This window comes from Sapajus apella, unplaced genomic scaffold (genome assembly GCF_009761245.1).
Source record: "Sapajus apella isolate SASKATOON/1434 unplaced genomic scaffold, GSC_monkey_1.0 scaffold3, whole genome shotgun sequence".
In the NCBI taxonomy this organism is placed as follows: domain Eukaryota; kingdom Metazoa; phylum Chordata; class Mammalia; order Primates; family Cebidae; genus Sapajus; species Sapajus apella.
Genome location: NW_022436943.1, coordinates 64045437 through 64067655, shown reverse-complemented (window position 1 = coordinate 64067655; position 22219 = coordinate 64045437). Strand labels below are relative to the sequence as shown.

At 49.9% G+C, this 22219-nt stretch overlaps 1 protein-coding gene across 4 annotated transcripts in view; it reads left to right on the top strand.

Annotated features, from left to right (window-relative positions):
- Positions 1-22219, top strand: part of SLC45A4 (solute carrier family 45 member 4) — a 99877-nt gene that overhangs the window by 32826 nt on the left and 44832 nt on the right. For 2 of the 4 annotated variants that reach the window (XM_032247148.1, XM_032247138.1), the window contains exon 2: positions 14587-15229. In XM_032247148.1, the coding sequence (XP_032103039.1) occupies positions 14989-15229 (241 nt within the window). In that variant the 5' untranslated portion in view covers positions 14587-14988. Of the gene's footprint in view, positions 1-10527; positions 10540-13858; positions 15230-22219 lie in introns of those variants that run through there. The other 2 variants (XM_032247155.1, XM_032247129.1) reach the window with 2 other exon arrangements.

Genomic DNA, 22219 nt, shown 5'->3' with positions numbered 1-22219 from the left:
GTACATTCAGTGCCTGTCCTGTGGGGTGGTGTCAGGAAGAGTACGGGTGAACTGTAGACTCCTGCGCACACAGATGTAACAGTGAGAGTGACTCTCCCCAGCCAGTTGTTCGGGGGACAGAACAGTGCATGGTGGAGAGGAGCTGAGCTTCCCTGGCCCCTTCTGGAATGGGGTCAGGAAGGGGATCAGGAGGGAGATTACCCTGATGCCTGCTGCCGGTTCTCATTTGATCCACACACACAGCCTCTCGAGGTAGGGGCTGGCACCCCATTGTCCAGCTGTGTGCGGCCTTTCTGAATGACATGGTTCTTGGGCATCTGAGACAGTCGGCAGCCGTGTGTCCTGCGCCACAGGCCCTGGGAGTTCCTGGTGGGATCCCACACCTGTTGGCAAGTCTGAGGTTTGCCTTTGCAGATGGAAAAATGGCTTCCAGAGTTGAGTGTGGTGCCAGCAAGGAGAGCCCAGGAGCTGTGAGCTGATGCTCTAGCCTGCTGTGCAGGGGTCTTGCCCCAGCATCCTACAGTTGGCCTGTGACTTCACCAGCAGGAAGGTCATCTTCTCTGGGAAGTCTCTGGGCGCTTTTCTAGTAAGCTCAGTTCCCATTGGATTTCCTTGCCGTAGTGTGTGGGGTTAGCCCCATGTGCTGGGCTCCGGGGTCTGGCTCATCAGTAACTATGAGGACAGTGTTGTCAGTGTTGGTCAGATCCTTTGTGGGAACAGTGCCATTGTGGGTCCTTTACTCTGGGTTGCCATTAGCAACCAAGATGCTTCATTTGCTCATTTTCAGGTCCTTAGGAATCCCTGCCTTGCCAGGCCATGCCCTCTGCCTGCCATTGGGGTCTGGGATCTTGCAGTGGCTAGGTAGACACAAGCACATGGCTGACTAGACAGGGAGGTACGAGCTGGTCCAGCTGCTGGTGGGGCCGTGGGGACCCAGAGGGAGTCCACCTGTTGTCACGGGGCCCAGGGAGCCCCCCGGGCTGGAGGAAGGGCCCTTTGGTATCTACCGTTACTGCTGAAAAAGTAGACCCAGCAAGGGAGATGATCTTGCACAGTGTCTCCAGGAGGTCTGGGGTGAGTCTGCTGGGTCACACTAGCATTGGGACACGGGACGGAGACTCTGTCATCCAGGCTGGAGTGCAGTGGTGCCATCTTGGCTCACTGCAGCCCCTATCTCCTGGCCTCAAGTGGTTGTCCCATCTCAGTCTCCCAAGTAGCTGGGACTACAGGCGCATGCTACCACACTTGGCTAATTTCATTTTGTAGAGATGGGATTTTGCCATGTTGCCCAAGTGGGTCTGGAACTCCTGAGCTTGGGCGATTCTCCCGACTCAGCCTCCGAAAGTGCTGGGATTACAGGCATGAGCCACTGCACCCAGCCTGTTTTTTTGTTTTTGTTTTGTTTTGTTTTGTTTTTTAATGTATTTATGTAGAGATGGGGTCTCAGTATTATGCCCAGGGTGGTCTTGAACTCTTGGCCCCAGGCAGTCCTCATGTGTTAGCCTCCCAAAATGCTGGGATTACAGTGATGAGCCACTGCACCCTGGTTTTCTTTATTAATGGAGTAATTACGGGTTGGCCTGGCCCTCTGCCTTTAGCATTTAGAGATTCATTTCTTTTAAAGACTATCTGGGTGCCTGTGCTGGGTGTGTGCTGGACCCAGAGGTAGTCTAAGTGCTCTGTGCCCTCAGGGTCTGTATGGTAGGAGGCAAGGTCTGCAAGCATGCGTGAGAAGGGGCAGGGCAGGGGTCTGGAGGAAGTGGGAGAAGACTCCAGGGCACTATCCGGGGCTTGGGCCAGGCTGCCTCGTAGGGTCAGCAGGGAGGTGCAGGGGAAGACGTGCTGGGGGCATGCTTGCTGGGCTGCCTCTGCTGTGGGGATGCCAGCCGTAGACACATGGTGGCCACACTGTCCACTCACTCCCGAGGGCCCTTCCAGATTTTCCTCAATTCAGTTTCTTCATACTTAGGGTGTTTTACACACACACACATACATACAGATGTATAGACACAGACATGCAGAGACAGACACAGATGGAGACATACACACAGACACATACAGATCCAGAGTTGCATAGAGACAGACACACACACAGATGGACACAGACACCGATATACACACACACCCCCACACACACAGGCAGACATCAACACACAGACACCCCAAAACCCCCCCCACACACCACACTCACACCCATACCCCAACATACCCCCACACACAGACACACCACACCCCCACACTGACACCCCAACACCCGCCACATACACACAGATACCACACACTCCCCCACACACCCACACAGACACCCCAACACCCCACATACACTACACAGACACCCCAACACCCCCCCACATACACAGTCACACCACACACACACACACGCCACACGCACACACACATACACACACACCCCAACACCCCCTACACACACAGACACACCACAAACACACCCACAGAGACACATAGGCAGATATCAACACACATCCTAATCCACCGTAATCAACGTCCCACTCTGGCCGGTGATATGGACACTGGGGGAGGCTGAGAGTGGGGGCAGGCCACATGGGAAATCTCTGTATTTTCCTCTCAATTTTGTTGTGAACCTAAAACTGCTCTAGAAGGTAAAGTTTGTTGATTTTCAATGTGCCCTTATATTTACATAAATAAATAAGGCAGTTAAAAACAGACATCAACACCCCCCCACACACACAGACACACCCTCCCCTTCCCCCCACCCACACCCACTCAGACACACAGGCATCAACACACAGACACCCCCATACCCTCCACACACCCCCCACACACACACACAAACACACACCCACACACACATAGGCAGACATCAACACGCAGACACCCACACACCCTCACATATAGACACACCCACACCGACACACCATACTCACACACCCACACCCCCCCCACACACACACAGGTAGACATCAACACATACATACCCACACACACCCTCACACACAGACACACCCACACGCACCCCCCCCGCACACACCCAAACACACAGACACACAGGCAGACATCAACACACAGACACACACACCCCCACACAGACACACCCACACACAGAGACACTTAGGCAGACGTTGATACTCAGACACACACAGACACAGACACATAGGCAGACACTGACACACACACACACACACACACACACACACACACACACACACTCGTGCCCACACAGAGCCGGCTTCTGCCCACTCCCTTCTGCTGCTCCAGGTTCACAGCAAGCTCTGATGGAAAGAAGAGCAGAGAAGGGATGTGTGGTCTGTTGTGCATCCTTTTCGGGTTCTGAGTGCCCTGACTTGTGGCACAAAACACACAAACGGTTATCAGAAGACTTAAGACACAGTGAAGCTTTCGATCATTTATCTCTAGGGTGCTGGGGTGTCGTTCTAACTGGGACACTCTGAGGGCGAAAGCGGGGACACAGTAGTCACCCCGCCAGGCTGACAGCGCAGCCTGGAACTGTCAGGTGAAGCGGGGCTCGTGGCGTCCTCTCCGCAGCATGTACTTGGGAGTGGCTGCAGTGTAGACTCCTGGCCTCTGATCCAGTGGGTCTGGGGTGAGCCCTAGAGCTGCAGTTAGGGAAGCTCCTCGACGCTGATCCCCATGAGGCGCTGAGTGTTTAGAGGACGTCAGGACGTCACTTGCCTCATTGAAACTGCTGTTAACTTTGTATTTCTTCAGCCCACGTGTCTTGGACTAGAGGCACGTTGTCTGATCAGAGGCAGCCAACCTGGGTTTGTGCAGGGGGCACATAGCATACCCAGAGATGGGTGCCTCCACAGCTGGGCAGTTTCAGGTGTGAGCAGGTAGCACAGAAAGCTTCCCCAGGTATGTGGTGCTCAGCCTGGATGCCCCTTAATTCCCTTCTCATGAAGAGTTTCGGTTTCTTCCTAACCACTGGACAACCAGGGATTGTCAGGAGTTTTTAATTACCTTATTTATTTATGTAAATATAAGGACACATTGAAAATCAACAAACTCTACCTTCTAGAGCAGTTTTAGGTTCACAACAAAATTGAAAGGAAAATACAGAGATTTCTCGTGTGGCCTGCCCCCACTCCCAGCCTCCCCCAGTGTCCATATCACCGGCCAGAGTGGGACATTGATTACAGTGGATGAACTTGCAGTGGCACGCCTGACACCCAGGTGTGGAGGTCAGGTCAGGGTCTCCACTCGGGCGCTGTAGCTCCAGTGGGTTGGCAAGGGCATGGTGGCATGCGTCTGCCATTAGAGTGCCATACAGAGTAGTTCCACTGCCCTGACACCCTCCCCAGCCCCTGGTGACTGCTGCTGCTTGTCCTGTTAACCTAATTTTGCCTCTTCCAGAAAGCCGTATAGTTGGAATCGCACTTACTCAGTTGGGAGCCGTTTCAGAGCAGCTTCTTTCACTTAGAAATACGCATGTAAGGGTCCCGCGGACGTTTTCGTGCCGGGCTTCAGCGCTCATTTCCGTTTCATGGTGAATGACGTCCCATCATCTGGATGTTCCGTGGTTCATTCAGTCACCTACGGAAAGACGTCTCGGTTGCTTCCAGGTTTTGGTGATGATGAAGAAAGTGGCTGTCTGCGCCCAGGCTTTTGTGTAGACCTAAGTTCTCAACTCTGTTTGGTAAATACCAAGGAATTTGGTTGCTGGATGGCATGGTTGAGAGTATGTTTGGTTTGTGAAGAGTGGGCAAACCGTCCCTCGAGGTAGCTGCCACACTGCCCATTTCTGCTTGCACTGAGCGCGTGTTCCCGCTGCCCCACATCCTCGCCTGCTTTTGGTGTTGTCGGTGCTCTAAGCTTTGGCCATTTTGTGATGGCATGTGGTGGCACTGCAGCTGCAGCCCCTTGAGGACCTCAGAGGTGTGGAGCATCTTTCCGTATGCTCATTTGCCATCTGCCTGTCGTCTTTGTCTTCAGACCTTTTGCCATCTTTTCCCCACATTGCTAAAGATCATTTACCGGCTCTCGTTCCTCCAGCTCTCTGCTTTGAAATTGAGCACACCCTACTCTTTAAGCCTCAAAATCCAACACATTTTATACATCACACTTTCTATAATGGGAATCCATCTCACACACAGTGTAAAGCCCCTGCATTGCCTCAGAAATGCAGCTCCCCTGGCATTGTCCAGCGTCATCGGGTAGTCAGGAGTCTTGCCCACACAGAGCTTCCTGTGACCTCGGCAGGCCCGCTTCCCTCTCAGCATCTCCACTCCAGCACAGGAGCCTGAACGGTCGCACTGTGTAACCATGCAGGCCTCGCGGGACACGGTGGACAGCAGGTGGTCTGCAGGCTTCCTGGAGCTGCTGCCATGGCGTGTCCTGAAGTGACAGCAGCGGAGCTGCTGAGGCTGAGGGAAGGCAGAATCCGAGGAAGGCAGTGGAGATGGCACGGAAGTCTCCTGGTTCATGGTGAAGGCAGCACTTGCCTTATCCGCACACCCATGTGGCTGTCGCAGGCCACCCACCCCGTCCTGCCGGCCCCGCAGTTCCCAGCCCACCCACTGCTGTCCTGCGGCCTCTTGCTGGGTCGTGTTGCTACACTGAGTGCCTGCTGGGAGCGCAGTATAGCTCAAGACAGCTTGCCAGGCCAGGGTACCACGAATTGTTACAAAATTAATCCTTCATTTCCTTCATTCCAGTATCTTTTTTTTTTCCCCCTGAGATGGAGTTTCACTCTTGTTGCCCAGGCAGGAGTGCAATGGTGCGATCTTGGCTCACTACAACCTCTGCCTCCCGGGTTCAAGTGATTCTCCTGCCTCAGCCTCCCAAGTAGCTGGGATTACAGGCATGTACCACCACGCCTGGCTAATGTTTTGTAGTTTTAGTAGAGACAGGGTTTCTCCATGTTGGTGAGGCTGGTCTTGGACTCCTGACCTCAAGTGATCCACCAGTCTGGGCCTCCCTAAGTGCTGGGATTGCAGGTGTGAGCCACTGCACCCGGCCCATTCCAGTGTCTTAATTGTAGAGTGATGGCAGACATTTGTGGAAATAAGGCTCGTCAGCATCTGGGGCCTCTTGTTAGGTTCGTTTTGGAAATGTACGCCCTTCCAGGACACACTGCTTCCAGCGTGTGCCAGTCTGAATGCCGCACACTTCCCGCCCAGCCAGGCACGTGCTGAATATGTGAGCGGAGGAACATGTGGAAGCACTCATTTTCTTTTCGTGGAGTGTGAAGAGCTCTCTGTGCATTTTGGATGCCAGTCTTTTATCAGATACGTCCTTTGCCAACACTTTACCCTGTTTGTGGCTTGTTTTCTTATTCTCTTGACACACATTGGCTTCATGTTGGAAATCAGTGGGATTTCGTACGTGCTTTTCAGGAAATAGCCTTAGAAACAGAATTGCCAGTGCCTCTGTAAGTGTTCCTCTCTGTGGCCATCTGGAGAGGCAGGAAGACGTGTGTCGGCCGTGACCGGGAGAGCTGCATTGGTAAAGATTGAATGGGACCGTCTGAGGCTGACGGTGGTAGTGAGTTTGTCTGACGGTGGGTGCCCCTACTTTGCCTGTTGCTAGGTGGTGGGTGCAGAAAACACGCAGCCGTCCCCCCATCAGCATGTGCTGCCCACAGGTGGTGCCTGCAGCCCGGTGTCAGGCCCGTGTGCACGGGGACATGTGCTTCATGTGTAGGGGCTGTGAAGGGACAGCCCACGTTTGTGGTCACCGTGCAGACGTGTGTCATCGGGGCTCGCAAGACCACTTTCCAGGAAGTGTGGCTCACGGAATTCTCCCATCACTGTTGGAGGTTGGGACTGTGCTGTAGATCTGAAACTTTAACCCAGGCATGGGGTGTCTGTCAGCAATAACTCTCCATTTACCTTTTTGATGAAATTTAAGTTTACAGCCAGCTTTTCCACTCAGCAAATTGTAGGAAGTCATGTGTTTTGGCATCAGTTACCCTTAAATTAGAAACAGGACAATAGAGGAAGTTGTTGATTGGGAACAATTGTAGTTTCACTTGTCTGAGTGTATCTGGGAATCATAACAAAATTGTTGCCACTGAATGCTCCGACAATCACTGGAACAGGTTCCAAAGGGAAGCTTTTTTTCTATGCTAGGGAAAATCTGCCTGAAAAGTTTCACTGTTCTTCTGCATGTAAGATATGAGAACAGGTCACAAGTGAACTTTTGAGCTTCTCCACATTTAAAACAGATGAGGAGGAGGTGGCTTTCAGGGGTGCAGGATTGCCTGTGCTTGGGGAAGGAGGAGCGAGAGTTCCCTTAAATGGGTTCAGTGTGACGTCATGCTTCAGGGCATTTCCAACTCTGTACTAGAGAAGAAACATTTTCAAATTTTCAGATAATGCTCCAGTGCTTACATAAAATAGCTTCCTGAAAGAAAGCAATTTGCTTGCTCTAAGAAGGTGACCTCCCATGTATAGTCTGCTGGGCGTTGGACTGGTTTTATGGTATCTGATTGCCCCCTGCTCAGTGTGAGAACGCGCCGCGCACAGGCACCCAGCCCCTGCACATTCACACTCCTCCCTTCTCTTCTCAGAGCTGCTTTCATTTCTCGTGAGGCCCTAGAGATGAAGGGACACGGGGGGCGGGGAGTGTGAGGGAAGGATTTCAAACTGTCTCAGAGACTTCGTGTCCAGGAAACGTGCAGCACGTGGGCCCTTGTTCCAATCCCCGCAAGGGCTGTGGGTGAGGAGGACCAGAGGGCCATGCAGCGTCCACTGCTGTCTTTGGGGAAATGGGCAATCACATCCAAACATGTGTCCATAAACTTTGGAAATGCAATCCACCTTTAAGTTGGGGACTCCGCACATTTTGGTCATGGTTGACAGACTTGTTAATTTGGCTGTATTCTTCTTTTTGTCCATTCTTGCTCGGACAACCAAAGAAGGGGATTGTAAAGTTAAAATAGGAGAGTGAATAGCCTTAATCAGATGGGAAGGGACACAGGAGCCTTTCCAGCGTGATGGACGTGTTCTGTCTTGATAGGAATTTGTGGAAACTGTCTGAGTGATACTTTCTCACTGCATGTCAGTTATACCTGACTTCACAAACAACACTTACCAGCAGCCGTCATGTATCTAACCAGCTAGAAAGCATCAGGGCAGAGGAACCCCATTTGCAGCGACTATGACAGAGGTTAATTAGAAACCTCACATGGAAGACAATGGAAGGGCTGCGTTTAAGCTCTCCCCAGAGGCACCAGGGTGGACTGGGACAGATGCGGGAGCGCAGCCGTTCTTGGAGAGGGTGACTCAGCAGCCTGAGGATGTCGGCTCCCCCAGGCTAGTTTATAACATTAATGGATTCTCAATAAAAATGCCAACAAAGACTTTTTTTTCCAGAGCGAATCAGTCTGTTCTTAAAGTTCATATAGTTCATGTGCTCATAAAGTTCTTAGAAATAAACATGGAAGAATTATTAGGACAGCACTGATGGAGAAGCAGCAGCAACAAGCAGGACCTCCCCCAGTGGAGGTCCAGATGCCCTCACAGCCTCTGTGCTTCCTGCAGTTGGTAGACGGGCACACGGCCGGGACAGATCACAGCCTTGAGAGACAGACGCGTGCACATCGACACTGGCGGTGTATAAAAGTGCAGTCTCAGAGTGCCGGCGGTGGACTCTCAGATGCGTCACACTGCGGCACCCACAGGGCCCCTGGGGGATGCAGAGCCGCTCCTAACTCACCCCACACGCGAGCATATGGACCTGAGTCCTCGCGTGGACCCACGTAGCTTTGCACGGGGAGCTGTCATCTGGGTTGAACACTCAGTAGCCCGTTAGATGGATTCTTGACCAGGACATGCTCATGTGTTGTTAAACCTATCAAAATGTGCTGGTACGTTTCCCATGGGTCATGGACCCAGGAACCTATTCTTCAGCCTTGGCCTGTTAACTGGAGAAATACTCACGCTGGTTCTTCCTGCAGCAACCCGGAGGCCCCGGCTCTCCTTTCAGAGCAGCCCATGCCGGGGCCAGGTCAGCACGGCCTTCCCTGTCTGCTGTCCCCTGCAGTTCCACCCTCGAGATCTTTCAGTGCTCATAGCCACTCCTTGACAAGGTGATATGACCCCTGATTTTCTAAGTATAACACGTAAACTTTATTTTTAAATTATTTTGTGACTTTCTCTAAAATGCTTGCAAAATCCCCAGGGCTTTGCAGAAATAGAATTTTTGGAAGCAGCAGCTGCCCCAGGTGGTATCCTGCTGTGAGCTGTTGGGTGTCGTCTTCAAGATAGTCACCTTTAGAAGCAGCTTAGTCCGATGGGTGCATATCTTTGAGAAAATTAATGTTGGTTAACGTGTTGATTTGTTGTAGTAGTTAATTTCGCCCTGTCGAGTTTACTATCTGGCAGCTGCCTAAACTTTCCCTGCCCTTGGAAGCTCGCATTGGTGTGAACACCCTAGGTTGGTAACATTCATTGGATAAGTTCATGAAGGTATGAGACATTTGGTAGATTTTTGCACGTACTGCTACTTTAAACAAACTCATGCTGTCTAAAGATACTTGTTTTCCTCAATATAGATGCCAGTGAAGTCACCTGTGTAAAATCTGTGTACTGTGCCACTGCCTCTGTCCTGCTGGAGGAAGGGAAACTAGCTGTGTTAACGCCCAGGCGACTTGCATAACCCGTGACACCCATGCCATGCCCATGCCATTTAATGAGGACTTCAGGGAGGCATCAGCCGGTGGCTGTTCAGCTGGAGTGCCTGGGTGTGGCTTCAGCAGAGCTGGTGGTATGCGGAATGGTTTCCAGTTCAGATACCCCATAGTACTTATTGGCCGATCATCCTCCTTCAGTCAGTTCATTCGTTCATGTGACTCACTCATCAGGCTTTTGCTGTGTGGCTGGAAACAGTGCATGTGGAAGGGAGGGCCCAGGTTAGGGAAACACGGACATCACCCATTGGGGACCGATGCCGGGAGATCTGGGGACAGATGAAAGTGGGGGACGGGGTCTCTTGAGGGGGCTTCTCTCATGCCACCTACCAGTAGCTGTCATCCTTTGTACAAGGTGGGGATCACCCATTCTAAAGGGGTCCAGTTAGCCCTGAAAAGAGTCTCCAAAAACAGGGTGGTTGAACTGAAGGTGAGAGAGACAGAAGGGTGCAGGCCGGCAGGGAGACAGCCTGCTCCGAAGGGTGATCCCTCGACCGACATCAGCACTGCCCAGGCAGGGTTCTGGAGCCAGGGGCCCTGACGGGGGGCCTGTGTCCACGGCTGAACGTGCAGCACCGTCACTGCGGGCTGGGTCAACAGTGTCCCAAGGCGTGAAGCTGTCTTGCTGCCCCTCAGCCTGCTGAGCAGCGGTGTCTGGTGGCTTGCCCTGACCATGGCCATGTGGACGCTGGGGGCGTGGGCTGGATGACTTTCCCATAGCTGCTCGTCTCCCTCCTTTTCATCTTCTCTTTGGAAGGTCAGTTTTACACTAGTTCTTAGAAGGCTGGTAGGGAAGCCCCAGCATTTCAGAGGAACTCCAGTGGGGTAGCTGACCTTCCATTTCGAGGGAGCCTTCCCGCACTACTCCGCCTTTCTGTGGACTTGTGACTCTGTTACGGAGGACACAGGTTCTTTGCTCCCTGAGGGTTTAGTTTTGTGAAATCCTCAGCTGTTCCCAGGTAAAAAGACATCTTGTTTTAGAATCTGTTAAAAAAAAAAAAAATGAGAGCCAAGGTCTCACTGTGTGTGGCAGGCTGGCGTGCACTGGCATAATTGTAGCTCACTGCAGCCTTGAACTCCTGGGCTCAGACTACCCTCCTGCTTCAGCCTCCTGAGTAGATGGGACTACAGGCACATGCCATCACATCTGGCTAATTAAAAACAGAATGTATAGAGATGGGGTCTTGCTGTGTTGCCCAGGCTTGTCTTCAACTCCTGGGTTCAAGCGATCCTCCTGCCTTAGCCTCTGGGGTAGCCAGGATTACAGGTATGCACCACCATGCTAATCTTTGAAAAAAGTTTCTGTAGAGATGGATCTGACTGTGTTGTACAGGCCGAATGAATCTTTAGCAGATTCCTAAGACCTTTTGGTAGCCATCCCTGAGGCCCCGTGATTGGAGTCTACACTGCGCTGGGGAGGCAGTGATGGTTGCCTGGGGCTCTTCTGTGTGGCTCATCAGTGAGCCTTACCCAGCCTGCTCTTTGCAAACAAGGTGCTGAGAAATACCACTGGCTGGGGCACAGCTGAGCTGCCTGGGAAGCGCATGGCCTGCAGATTGCCGCCTACACTCCTGGCCTCGGGTCGTCTCGGCACGTGTGAGCGTGTCGCGTGTGTTTTCCAGTTCTGTGTTAAGTCAGGACTCGACAGTTTAAGTGGCACGGAGCAGAATGAGGCTGGGGGAGTGCGGGAGCTGAGTAGGTCCCCACTGTGGCCTTCTTTTCTGTTCATCAGAGAGACTCAGTGACTTCCTGACCCTAGGCCAGGCCGGAGGGCAGCCAACTGTGACCTGGGGGCCAGATCCTGCTCAGAGCCGGGATTAAAAGAATAACCAGCAAGCTAAGAATGTTGTGTTTTTAAAGGATTGTTGAAAAAGGAAAAAGGAGACTGTGCCACAGAGACCGTCTGTGCCTGAAAGTTCCTCGTCCAGCTTTGCAGAGAAAGCTTGCAGTGTCTCTCTAGTTGATTGATTCAGAATGTACTGATCAAGGGTTGAAGCATTTTTAAAGAGAGCCTTTTTCCTGTTTAGTAATAACCCTAGAACAGTGCCTCCCCTGTGGGCTGTGGACGTTCCGGGCCGGGGCCTTCTCTGCTGGGGCTGTTCTGTGCGCTGCGGTTGAGCAGCATCCCTGGCCTCCACTCCAAGACGCCAGTAGTGTCCCCTCCTCCCCTGGTTGTCGCAATCAGAGATGTGTCAAGTCATTGCCACATGTCCCTCAAGGGTGCAGCATTGCCCCTGGTTGAGAACCGCTACCTTAGAATAATTCATACATGACTTATTACAGCTGTTTATGGCCTCACTGTCAGCTCTTACTGAAGGGACTCCAGGAACAGAGACTCCTTCACTTCAGGCTCAAGTCTCCGAAGACACAGCAGTGGGACAAAGGGCTGACTGAGCAGACTGAAGGGTCTGATGTTTCTAATTAAGTCATTAGGATTTCTTAGAAAACTAATTGCTTTTGTTCCTGCCCAAACCCCAGTTGATCTGTTCAGGCTTTGCAGACGTGTCTGGATGTACGTTCTTCTCATAAGAAGGACTCCTCTTACCTGGTAGAAGAAAGCAGTTACAATCATTGACCCTATTCTGGTGCAAGACTGACAGACTGAAAACAAGGAAAATCGTGACATGTTCTGTTAGGAAGGATTCTGAAAAGGTGGGGGCGGACCAAAAATAGCAGAATGTCAGTCCTCATTAAACCTGGGTGGTTTCTTATGCTATTCTGTTTACTTTGCATATGTTAGAAATAGTTCTGTTGCACAGTGTTTAGAAAAAAAATTGCAGTTAGGTGAAGTTTGGAAACTTGATGTTTCCATGGCAGAGGACATTTGGTAAATTTGAAAGAATTCTCAAGGGCTGTTGTGTGGGATCGTAGTGAAGTCCAGGGGACATAAGAAGCAAATACGTAGGTGGCACCACTTGAATCTTTGGTTCCTGAGGAATTAGGCATTTGCATTTCCACCGAGGTGTGAAAGATGTAGGGAAGAGCTGGACAGAAGAGCCAAGTGCAGGGCTTCCTTCAGGAACCTCTGGCCCGTCGGAGTCCTCTCCCTCCTGGGGCCCATGTGCCGGGGACCCACCTTCTCCGTCAGGGCTGCACGAGGGAGGAGCCAAGTGAAGACAGCATCTCGAGGTTTTGGGTCCCCTCTGGGGAGAAAGAGAGGTGGAGCTAATCAAGACCACCTTTGGATTGGTGGAAAGCCATGAGAAATCTTTTTATTGAAGCCAGTTGGTAGAATAATTAATTCTCAGTAAGATATTGGCCCACAGACCTACCTTAACGTAGACTGTGAACATCATTTAGTATGTTTTCAGGGTCTCTTTCTAGTACTTCAGTTGAACTGAACCCAGTGTCTGGAGACCCAGCTCGAGAAGTTCTGAACTTGGGCTGTTCACGTGCCTGATTTTACCTTACCTGGGGAGAGATTGACCTCATTTCCTAAAACATTTCCAAGGCAGCATTTCCAGTTAGCTTATTTCTGCTTTATTGTATGTGTTTACCCAGGTGGAGAATATGTCACCAAGCTGGGTCGGTCACTGGAGCCAGGGTGCTGGAAACCCGTTGGGGTGATAGGGTTCCATAGTCCCTAGGAAAGCCGCGTGTGGGTTGGGAGTGTCCGAACCCCTGGATACCATAGTCAGCGTTTGGCACAGGCTTCCATTTTTTTTTCTGGAGAGAAGGTCTATAACTTTCATTTTATTATCAAAAGGTTTTATAACCTAAAGGCTGAGACCACTGCCCTTGACAGGCTGACCGCAGGAGTCCAGGCGCCTTTGGGTAGACTTCAGACTCCCCGCTGGACAGAGAATCATGCTATCCTCATTCCACCCAGTGCCCTACTTTTCATTTCTCTTTTCTTTTCTTTTCCTTTTTTTTTTTTTATTTCTTTTTTTTAAGACAGAGTCTTACTCTGTCACCCAGGCTAGAGTGCAGTGGTACGATCTCGGCTTACTACAGCCTTCACCTCCTAGGTTCAAGGAATTCTCCTGCCTCAGCCTCCCAAGTAGCTGAGATTACAGGTGCCCATCACCAGGCCTGGCTAATTTTTGAATTTTTAGTAGAGACAAAGTTGCCCAAGCAGGTCTAGAACTCCTGACCTCAGGTGATCCACCAGCCTCAGCCTCACAAATCGCTGGGATTACAGGCGTGAGCCACTGCGCCTGGCCTACTTTTGATTTTTCTTTTCCACTCTCCAGGCAGGGTCTCAAGTTTCCTTTTTGGCTGGGCACAGTGGCTCACGCCAAAGCGGGGAAGATCACGTGAGCCCGGGAGTTGGATACCAGCCTAGGTAATATAGTGGCGACCCTGTCTCTACAAAGAATAGAAAAATTATCTGGGTGTGGTGGGGCACACCTGTAGTCCCAGCTACTCGGGAGGATGAGGTGGGAGGTCACTTGAGCCCAGGAATTTGCGGCTGCAGAGAGCCGTGGTTGTGTGACTGCAGTCCAGCCCGGGCAACAGAGTGAGACCCTGTCTCTAACAAATCAAACTTTTTAAACAAAAGTTTCCCCTTTTGATTCTCGTTTGTCTGCCTCCCCCACTTTCCCTTTCACCTTCTTACTTCCCTCTCAACGATATCTGCAGCCATGAAGGGCGTCACCAGCCACCGCCAGCCTGCTGGAATAGTTATGTGCTGTGGTACACAGGGTGGACGAAACTGTTATTGGCCAAAGAGAGAATATTGTTAGCGTTTTTCTCTGTCTTCTCTTTGATCCTGCTTTCCTTGATTGCCTCACCTTTACCCTTCCCCAGGATTCCCTTCCATTTGAGAAAATGTTTTTCTAGAACGTAGGTTTTGTTATTTGCACAGATGCACTCAGAGTAAGCAGCAGAGAAGTGTGTGATCTTGGGTCAGGCCTTTGGGGCACGCGGCTGGCTTGGGGGTCGGGCGGTGGTCCGCAGGGCCGTGTGGCGGCCACCGCCTGACTCTCTGGCTGGGTTGTTTTCCTCTTTTGCAGATCATCCAGTCACTCGATGGGGATTACCAGCGGACCACCTGTTTGTGTCACCTTCCCACCTCTCTGTAGCAAGAAAAATCACTTCAGCACCTCTTCAGTAATAATGATGAAACTGGTATTAACTGAATGGCATTTATGGATTTTTAACTCTAATTCACAGTAAACCAGCAAGCCATATGTTTAAAATCCAACCAAAAATCGTTCTGTGTTGCTGCATGTCTCATACCATTGTGAGAAGTTGTGAGATACCCACTTGTGCAAAGAGGAATGTAAGTGTTACTTGCCCAAGGAACACAACCGAAGCAGAAAGAGAAGACGTCTTAATTTATCATTACAGATATATGAAAGCATTATTTATATAGATAGAATATATAGAGAAATATATATATATTTTTGGTGGTAATGAAAATGGCTCCGCAGAATGCCGACTCGGAATCTATGCAAGTTCAAGAGTTATCCGTGCCCCTGCCAGACCCGCAGAAAGCCGGAGACGCAGAGGCCGAGAACTGTGAGACCATCAGCGAGGGGTCCATAGACCGAATCCCCATGCGCCTGTGGGTGATGCACGGGGCAGTGATGTTTGGCAGGGAGTTCTGTTACGCCATGGAAACAGCTCTGGTCACACCCATACTGTTGCAGATTGGTAAGTCTCCTCCCCGTCTGTGCGCCGTGAACTCTGAGCGGAGCAGCTGTGGACTGGGCGTGGCTCTGATCCTCCGGAGGAGTAGGATGGCATGTCCCGGAGAGCCCTGGGCACAGGAGTCCTTGTCTCCCCTCCCTTCAGCCTGCCCTGATGGTGGTTTCCTCCTGTTCTCAGCTGGGTTTGGGGAGGAGTGATCCTCGGATGTGGACGTTGAATTACAGTTTTGGCAGAGTGGTAGCTGAGCATCTGGGGCAGAATTGGCACTGATGAGTACTGGCTCTCGGCTGGGGCCCCTCTCTCCCGCTGTCCCTGCCAGGCCACAGTGAACCATGAGCTGAGAGTCACTGGCTGTGTCGTGAAAGCAAATTCGGGATCCCCTCTGTGCTGCAGTCTGATTCCTTGTGTGTAAAGTGAGTGTGATCGCACACCAACCCTCAGAGGGTCCCGGACATGCTTCGAATGGTGCCTGGCCATGGGAGATGCTGGAAGATGCTATCTTCTTCTCCTTGTTGCTGTTGGCTCGAATCCAAGGTTATTGTGGACGTTACATGGTTCAGTGACAGGCATTTCCAAAGCACGGAAACTCACGGAGACACGTGCAGGTGGGCATGACCAGGCCTCGCACATGCAGCACTCGGTGTTCCTTCCAGATGACTGGGCAACATGGCGGGGCCCTGCAGGGAGTCCCCACTGGGGGTGTCTTGGGCCCAAAAGTTTTGTTGGAATGTTTAGTTTTCCTTATGGCCTAAGGAAGTTTTAAAATCTGTCATTTTCTAAACCCTTAGCCATATAAGCTGTCTGGGTAAAAGGCAAACAATTTAGAAGCATCCGTTTTATTCTAGAATTTCACATACTGCACCATAAAATATTTTTAAATCTCATTATTTTGGGTGTTTTAGGGATGTTTGTTGCTACAGACATCATAAAGTGTTTCTTGTTCCATGAGCTCTCCCTCAGCCTCACTGTGGTGCGGACCCATCGGTCATGTGCACGGATCTGGCTCCAGCGAAACTGTAGTGTTTTCCTCCATTGTGCGTGGGGCAGCCCCACTGACGTCAGCACTGAAGAGCGCCGATTTCCTGTCGCCCTGCAGTGGGAGCTGATGCTCATTGTCACTGAGATCACAGGAGGTCCTGCGTCCACCCCTCAATCTGGTCACTTAGCCCGTTAATGAAAAAGCTCTCATCTTCCTTTCCCAGTGCTTTGCTGTATCTCAGCGCGCTTTTCCCTTTGCAATTCTGTGTATGTTTTCATCTTTAAAACTTGTTCTGCCGGGCGCGGTGGCTCACGCCTATAATCCCAGCACTTTGGGAGGCCGAGGCGGGTGGATCACGAGGTCAAGAGCTCGAGACCATCCTGGTCAACATGGTGAAACCCCGTCTCTACTAAAAATACAAAAATTAGCTGGGCATGGTGGCGCGTGCCTGTAATCCCAGCTACTCAGGAGGCTGAGGCAGGAGAATTGCCTGAACCCAGGAGGCGGAGGCTGCGGTGAGCCGAGATTGCGCCATTGCACTCCAGCCTGGGTAACAAGAGCGAAACTCCGTCTCAAAAAAAAAAAAAAAACAAAACAAAAAACAAACAAAAAAAAACTTGTTCTGAAAGGCTTTGTGAGATGGCCAGAGGACCTGGGGTGCAGACATGGCTGAAGGACCCTTTTCTGGAGAGTTGGGGAATCGGGCACAGGGGACAAGCTGCAGGTCGTGCTTTGGTTCTCTCCTCTGTGTCTGTCACTCTGCGTTTATTCTGCTCCTGCTCCTTGGGTGCCCATCATATCTAAAGGCACAGAGGGTGGACAGGACCCACATCTGTGGGCTGGGGGGCATATCTCCGTGGTGGGGGTGTGGGCGCTTGGAGAAAGAAAGTGACTCGACCAGCGAGGGAAAAAAACGGGCTGGGCCGGTGTGGGAAGGCCTTTATGGAGAGCAGGGCGAGGGCTCTTGGGCCTCACATCTGGAGGCCGAGGAAGGGAGACCTGGGTGTATTCGCGAAACTGAAGGACCACCTTTGTGGCTAGACCCCAGCCAGGGAGAAGTTGGGTAGCAATTAATTTTCCTAAACATTTATTTTGTCCCTTCAGTGTGTGAGGACTGGGCACCAAGGTGATTATGAAAGCGTTGTTATAGCAAAGCTAAGGCGGTTGGAATTACGAATTGGGTGTCATCACTCAGTTTCTGGACAGTGAATTGTGGTTGTAGTGACAAATACGAAATTTAGAAGCTCTGGTTCCTGAGAAGTAAGTGGATGTGATAGAGACGTTAGGAACAGTTCTCCCTGATTTTCTCTGTGGCAGATGCTGTGTTTCGTGGCTTTAAAAACCCTAGCACTTGCACAACACCTTGGAATTTTCGTACTTGACAGACGTGAGTCTCAATGTCTATGCAGCTTAGTACATCTCATTGTTTGATTATTTATTACATGAGACTTGTAGAGATTTTAGATAATTTAGGGTGACACACACAGATGCTCCTCATCTTGCATCAGGGTTATGCCCCAGTAAACCCATCCTTGAAAATACCTTAAGTGGAAGATGCATTTAATACACCCACCCCACCACACGTCATAGCCTAGCCTCACCTTCCTTAACCATGCTTGGAACACTCACACCAGGCTGGGCCCGCTGGCTCACGCCTGTCATGCCAACACTTTGGGAGGCCAAGGTGGGACGATCACTTGAGGCCAGGAGTTCAAGACCAGCTAGGGCAACATAGCGAAACCCCGTGTCTACAAAAAAAATGAAAAATTAGCTGGGTATGGTGGCGCACACCTGTAATCACAGCTATTCAGGAGGCTGAGGAGGGAGGATTGCTTGCGCCTGGGAGACGGAGGCCGCAGTGAGAGCCATGATCATGCCACTGCACTGCAGCCTGAGTGATGGAGTGAGACCCTGTCTCAAAAAAACAACAACAACAAAAACACAACACTCACACCAGCCTATAGTTAGACAAAATCATGTTAACACAGAGCCTATTGTACAATGAAGTTGAAGGTCTCATGTGATTTATTGAATACCAAAAGTGAAACCAGTCTGTATAAGCGCTCGAAATATGGTTTCAAGTGAACGTGTATGGCTTTCACCTTAGTGTGAAGTTGAAAAATCATAGGTCCAACCATCATAAGCCCAGGACCTGTCTGCATATGTGCTTCACTACACAATCTGTGTAGTGCATACTAAAGGTAGCTTTCCAAAGTCGTAGGTGTGTCTGTTCCATATAAACTTCCAGCAGTGCCGACTGAAACGGGAGAGCTGTAGGAAGTAGGTAGGCTGTGGCACACTGACCCTAAGGGCACGAAATTGACATTTATTGACCCTGAGCACTACATAATTCGCATAAAACCTTAAGCCCAGGTCTGCGTTCGGCAGGAGAGCAGGATAGAAGGTATTTTTACAGGTTACTGGAACGGGGCTTTAATAAGTCTGTTCTTAGACATGCTTAGATTGAGTCCAGACAACAAAAGGCCCAATTTATTTCTCAGGGTTTGACTGAAATTACACTTGCCAGGGCAATGTAGTGACCGAAGTATTCCCGGGTTGGAGTTGGAGTTTCTTTAAAAAGTTGTCTGCCGTCCACACCCAGAGCCACAGTGCTTATGACTGGATGTGGAAGCAGCGCTCCCCTACTCCAAACAGGCAGTTTGACAGTTGACGTGAGATGTCTACAGTGGTATGGCTGCCACCATTAGGACCCAGAATATTTTCATCACCCCAAGACTCCCAAACGTGCCGCACATTAGCCACTGCACTGCCCCCAGCTACCACCAACCTGCCCCTGTTGTCACGGTGCTGCCCGTTCTGGAATCGACGTAAATGGAATCACGCAGCATATGGTCTGGCTCTTGCCACTTAGCATAATGCTTTTCTGATAGAATCATCTTTGTTACTGCGTCAATCCATACTTTGCACCTTTTCAATGCTGCCTAGTTCTCTGCTGAATGGACACTCCATGATTTGTTTACTCGTTCATCAGGTGGTAGGGATTTGGGTGTTTCCATTTTGGAAGCTATGATGATAAAGCTACTGTGAGTACTCACCTTCAGGGCTCAGCTGTGTGGATGTGTCTCACTTCTCATGCATGGATCACTGGGTACAGTGCCTTGCAGGGTGACAGTACCATCTTGCATTCCTACTTGCATTGTAGGGGGTTCCTGTTTCTCCACATCCTCGTCAACCGTCAACACTTGGTGTTGTCAATCTTTTTAAACTTCATTCATTGAAGTGGGTGTGAACCATATCTCATTGCATCTTTAAGTGCTATGGCATGATCACAACTTACTGAAGGCTTGACCTCCCTGGGCTCAGATGATTCTCCCATTTCAGCCTCCCAGGTAGCTGGGACTACAGGTGTGCGCCACCACCCCCATCTAATTTTTGTATTTTTAGTAGAGATGGGGTTTCACCATGTTGGCCAGGATGGTCTCGATCTCCTGACCTTGTGATCTGCTCGCCTCAGTCTCCCAAAGTGCTGGGATTACAGGTGTGAGCCACCACGCCTTCTAATTTTAGTGTCTTTTTGTAAAGATGGGGTTTCACCACGTTGCCCAGGCTGGCCTCAAACTTCTGGGCTCAAGCAGTCCACCCACCTCAGACTCACAAAGTGCTGTAATTACAGGTGTGAGCCACTGTGCCAAGCCTGTTTTGTTCTTTTATATTTTCTTATACCTTTTTTTTTTTTTTGAGACAAGGTCGTTTTTTTGAGACAATGTCACCCAGGCTAGTCTTGAACTCCTGGGCTCAAGTGCTAAAGCGCTCCTCCCACCTTGGTCTCCCAAAGTGCTAAGATTACAGGCATGAGCCACCACTTAAAAAACAAACAATCAGGGACTCACTGTGTTTCCCAGGCTGAAGTGCAGTGGTGTGATCACAGCTCTCTGCAGCCTCAACTTTCCTGGGCTCAAGCGATCCTCCGCCTCAGCCTACTAAGTAGCTTGGACTGTCGGCACACACCACCACACCTGGCTAATATTTTAAATTGTTTGCAGAGATGGAGTCTCACTATGCTGCCTGGCTCATCTAGAACTCCTGTGCTCAAATGATCCTCCTGCCTCAGCCTCCCAAATTGCTGGGGCTTCAGGTGTGAGCCACTGTGCCAGGCCGCTTTTCATTTTCCTAATGATATCTTTCAGAAAGCAAAAGTTTTAAATTTTGATGAAATTTGGTGTCTCAAACATCTTTTTTTTTTTTTTCTTTTTTTGGGACGGAGTTTCCACTCTTGTTACCCAGGCTGGAGTGCAATGGCGCAATCTCGGCTCACCGCAACCTCCGCGTCTTGGGTTCAGGCAATTCTCCTGCTTCAGCCTCCTGAGTAGCTGGGATTACAGGCACGCGCCACCAGGCCCAGCTGATTTTTTGTATTTTTAGTAGAGACGGGGTTTCACCATGTTGACCAGGATGGTCTCAATCTCTTGACCTCGTGATCCACCCGCCTCGGCCTCCCAAAGTACTGGGATTAACAGGCATGAGCCACCGCGCCCGGCCTCTAACATCTTTTATTGTTCTTTTTTGATTAAGAACTCTTTGCCTGAGCTGAAGTGAAGTGTCGTGATCATAGCTCACTGCAGCTTCGACTCCTGGGCCTGAAGTCTTCATGATTTTCTGTTCTGTCTCCTTCTTAGATACTTTCATAGTTTCTGTGCTCCCATCTAGGTCTGCGATCCATGTGCGTGAATTTGTGTAAACCATAGAGTTGAGGGTTCCCCCTCTTTCCAGCATGTGGAAATTGAGCTGTCCCAGCACCGTTTGTAAAAAGTCTGTCCATTCCCAGTGAAATCCATGGCACCTTTGTTGGCATTAACTGACCACCTACATTGTAAATCTGTTTCTAGGCGCTGTTCTGTCCATTGGTCTACATGTCTGTTCTCCGTACAGTAATTCATTTCCGTAGCTTTATGGCGCATCTTGAAATTAGGACATATACCTACCTCTTGAAACTCGTTTTTGGGCCAGGAATGGTGGCTCACACCTACAATCCCAGCACTTTGGGAGGCCAAGGCGGGAAGATTGCCTGAACTCAGGCATTCGAGACCAGCCTGGGCAACAAGGCAAGACCCCGTTTCTAAACAAGAAAAAGAAAACTCATTTTGGCTGTTGTAGGTCTTTCACATTTCCATATAAATTTTAGAATTAACAATTTCTGCAAAAAGCCTGCTGGATTTTTATTGGGATTGTATTGAATCTATAGATTAAAGAGAATTAACATCTTAATTTTGAGTCCTTCAATCCATGAACATAATATATCTTCTCAATACATTTAGGTCTTTAATTTCTCCTAGGAATGTTTTGTAATATTCAATATATAAGTCTGTCACATACTTTAAGCATTTCATCGTATCATGTTATTGTAAGTAGGACTGCTTTAATTTCCATTTCTGGTTGTTCATCACTCTATGGCGTAGTGTGAGTGATTTTTTCATATTGACCTTGCACCTTGCCGTCTTGCCAGACTCACTTAGTCATTCTAGAAGCTTTTAATGATAAGACGTGTGTTGGTGTTCCTTCTTTCCAGATACAGGTAATTTGATCAGTCTGGTTAAAGGTGTGTCCATTTTGTTGGTCTTTTCAAACACTCTGCTTTCAGTTTCATTCAATTGTTTTCCTCTGTTGTTCACTTCCATTTTGCTAATTTGTGCTCTTAGAGTCATTGTTTTCTTCTGCTTACTTGGTTTTAATTTGCTCTTTCTAGTTTATTCTTTTTCTATTATTAGACGGGGGTCTCACTGTGTTGCCCAGACTGGCTGGACTGAAACTCCAGGCCCAAGCGATCCTCCTGCCTCAGCCTTCTGAGTAGCTGGGATTGCAGGTGTGTAACCTGGCTCCTGTCTCTAGTTTCTTAAGGTCACGCTTAGAGCACTGGGTTTTTTTTAGATTTTCTTTGCTAATAAAATCGCTTATTAGAAATGATTTCACTTCTAATAAATAAAATTACTGTTGCACAGAGGGGTCAGAGAGGAGTCTAAAGAGAATCTAAGAGACCCCTGAGATACCCTCTGCGA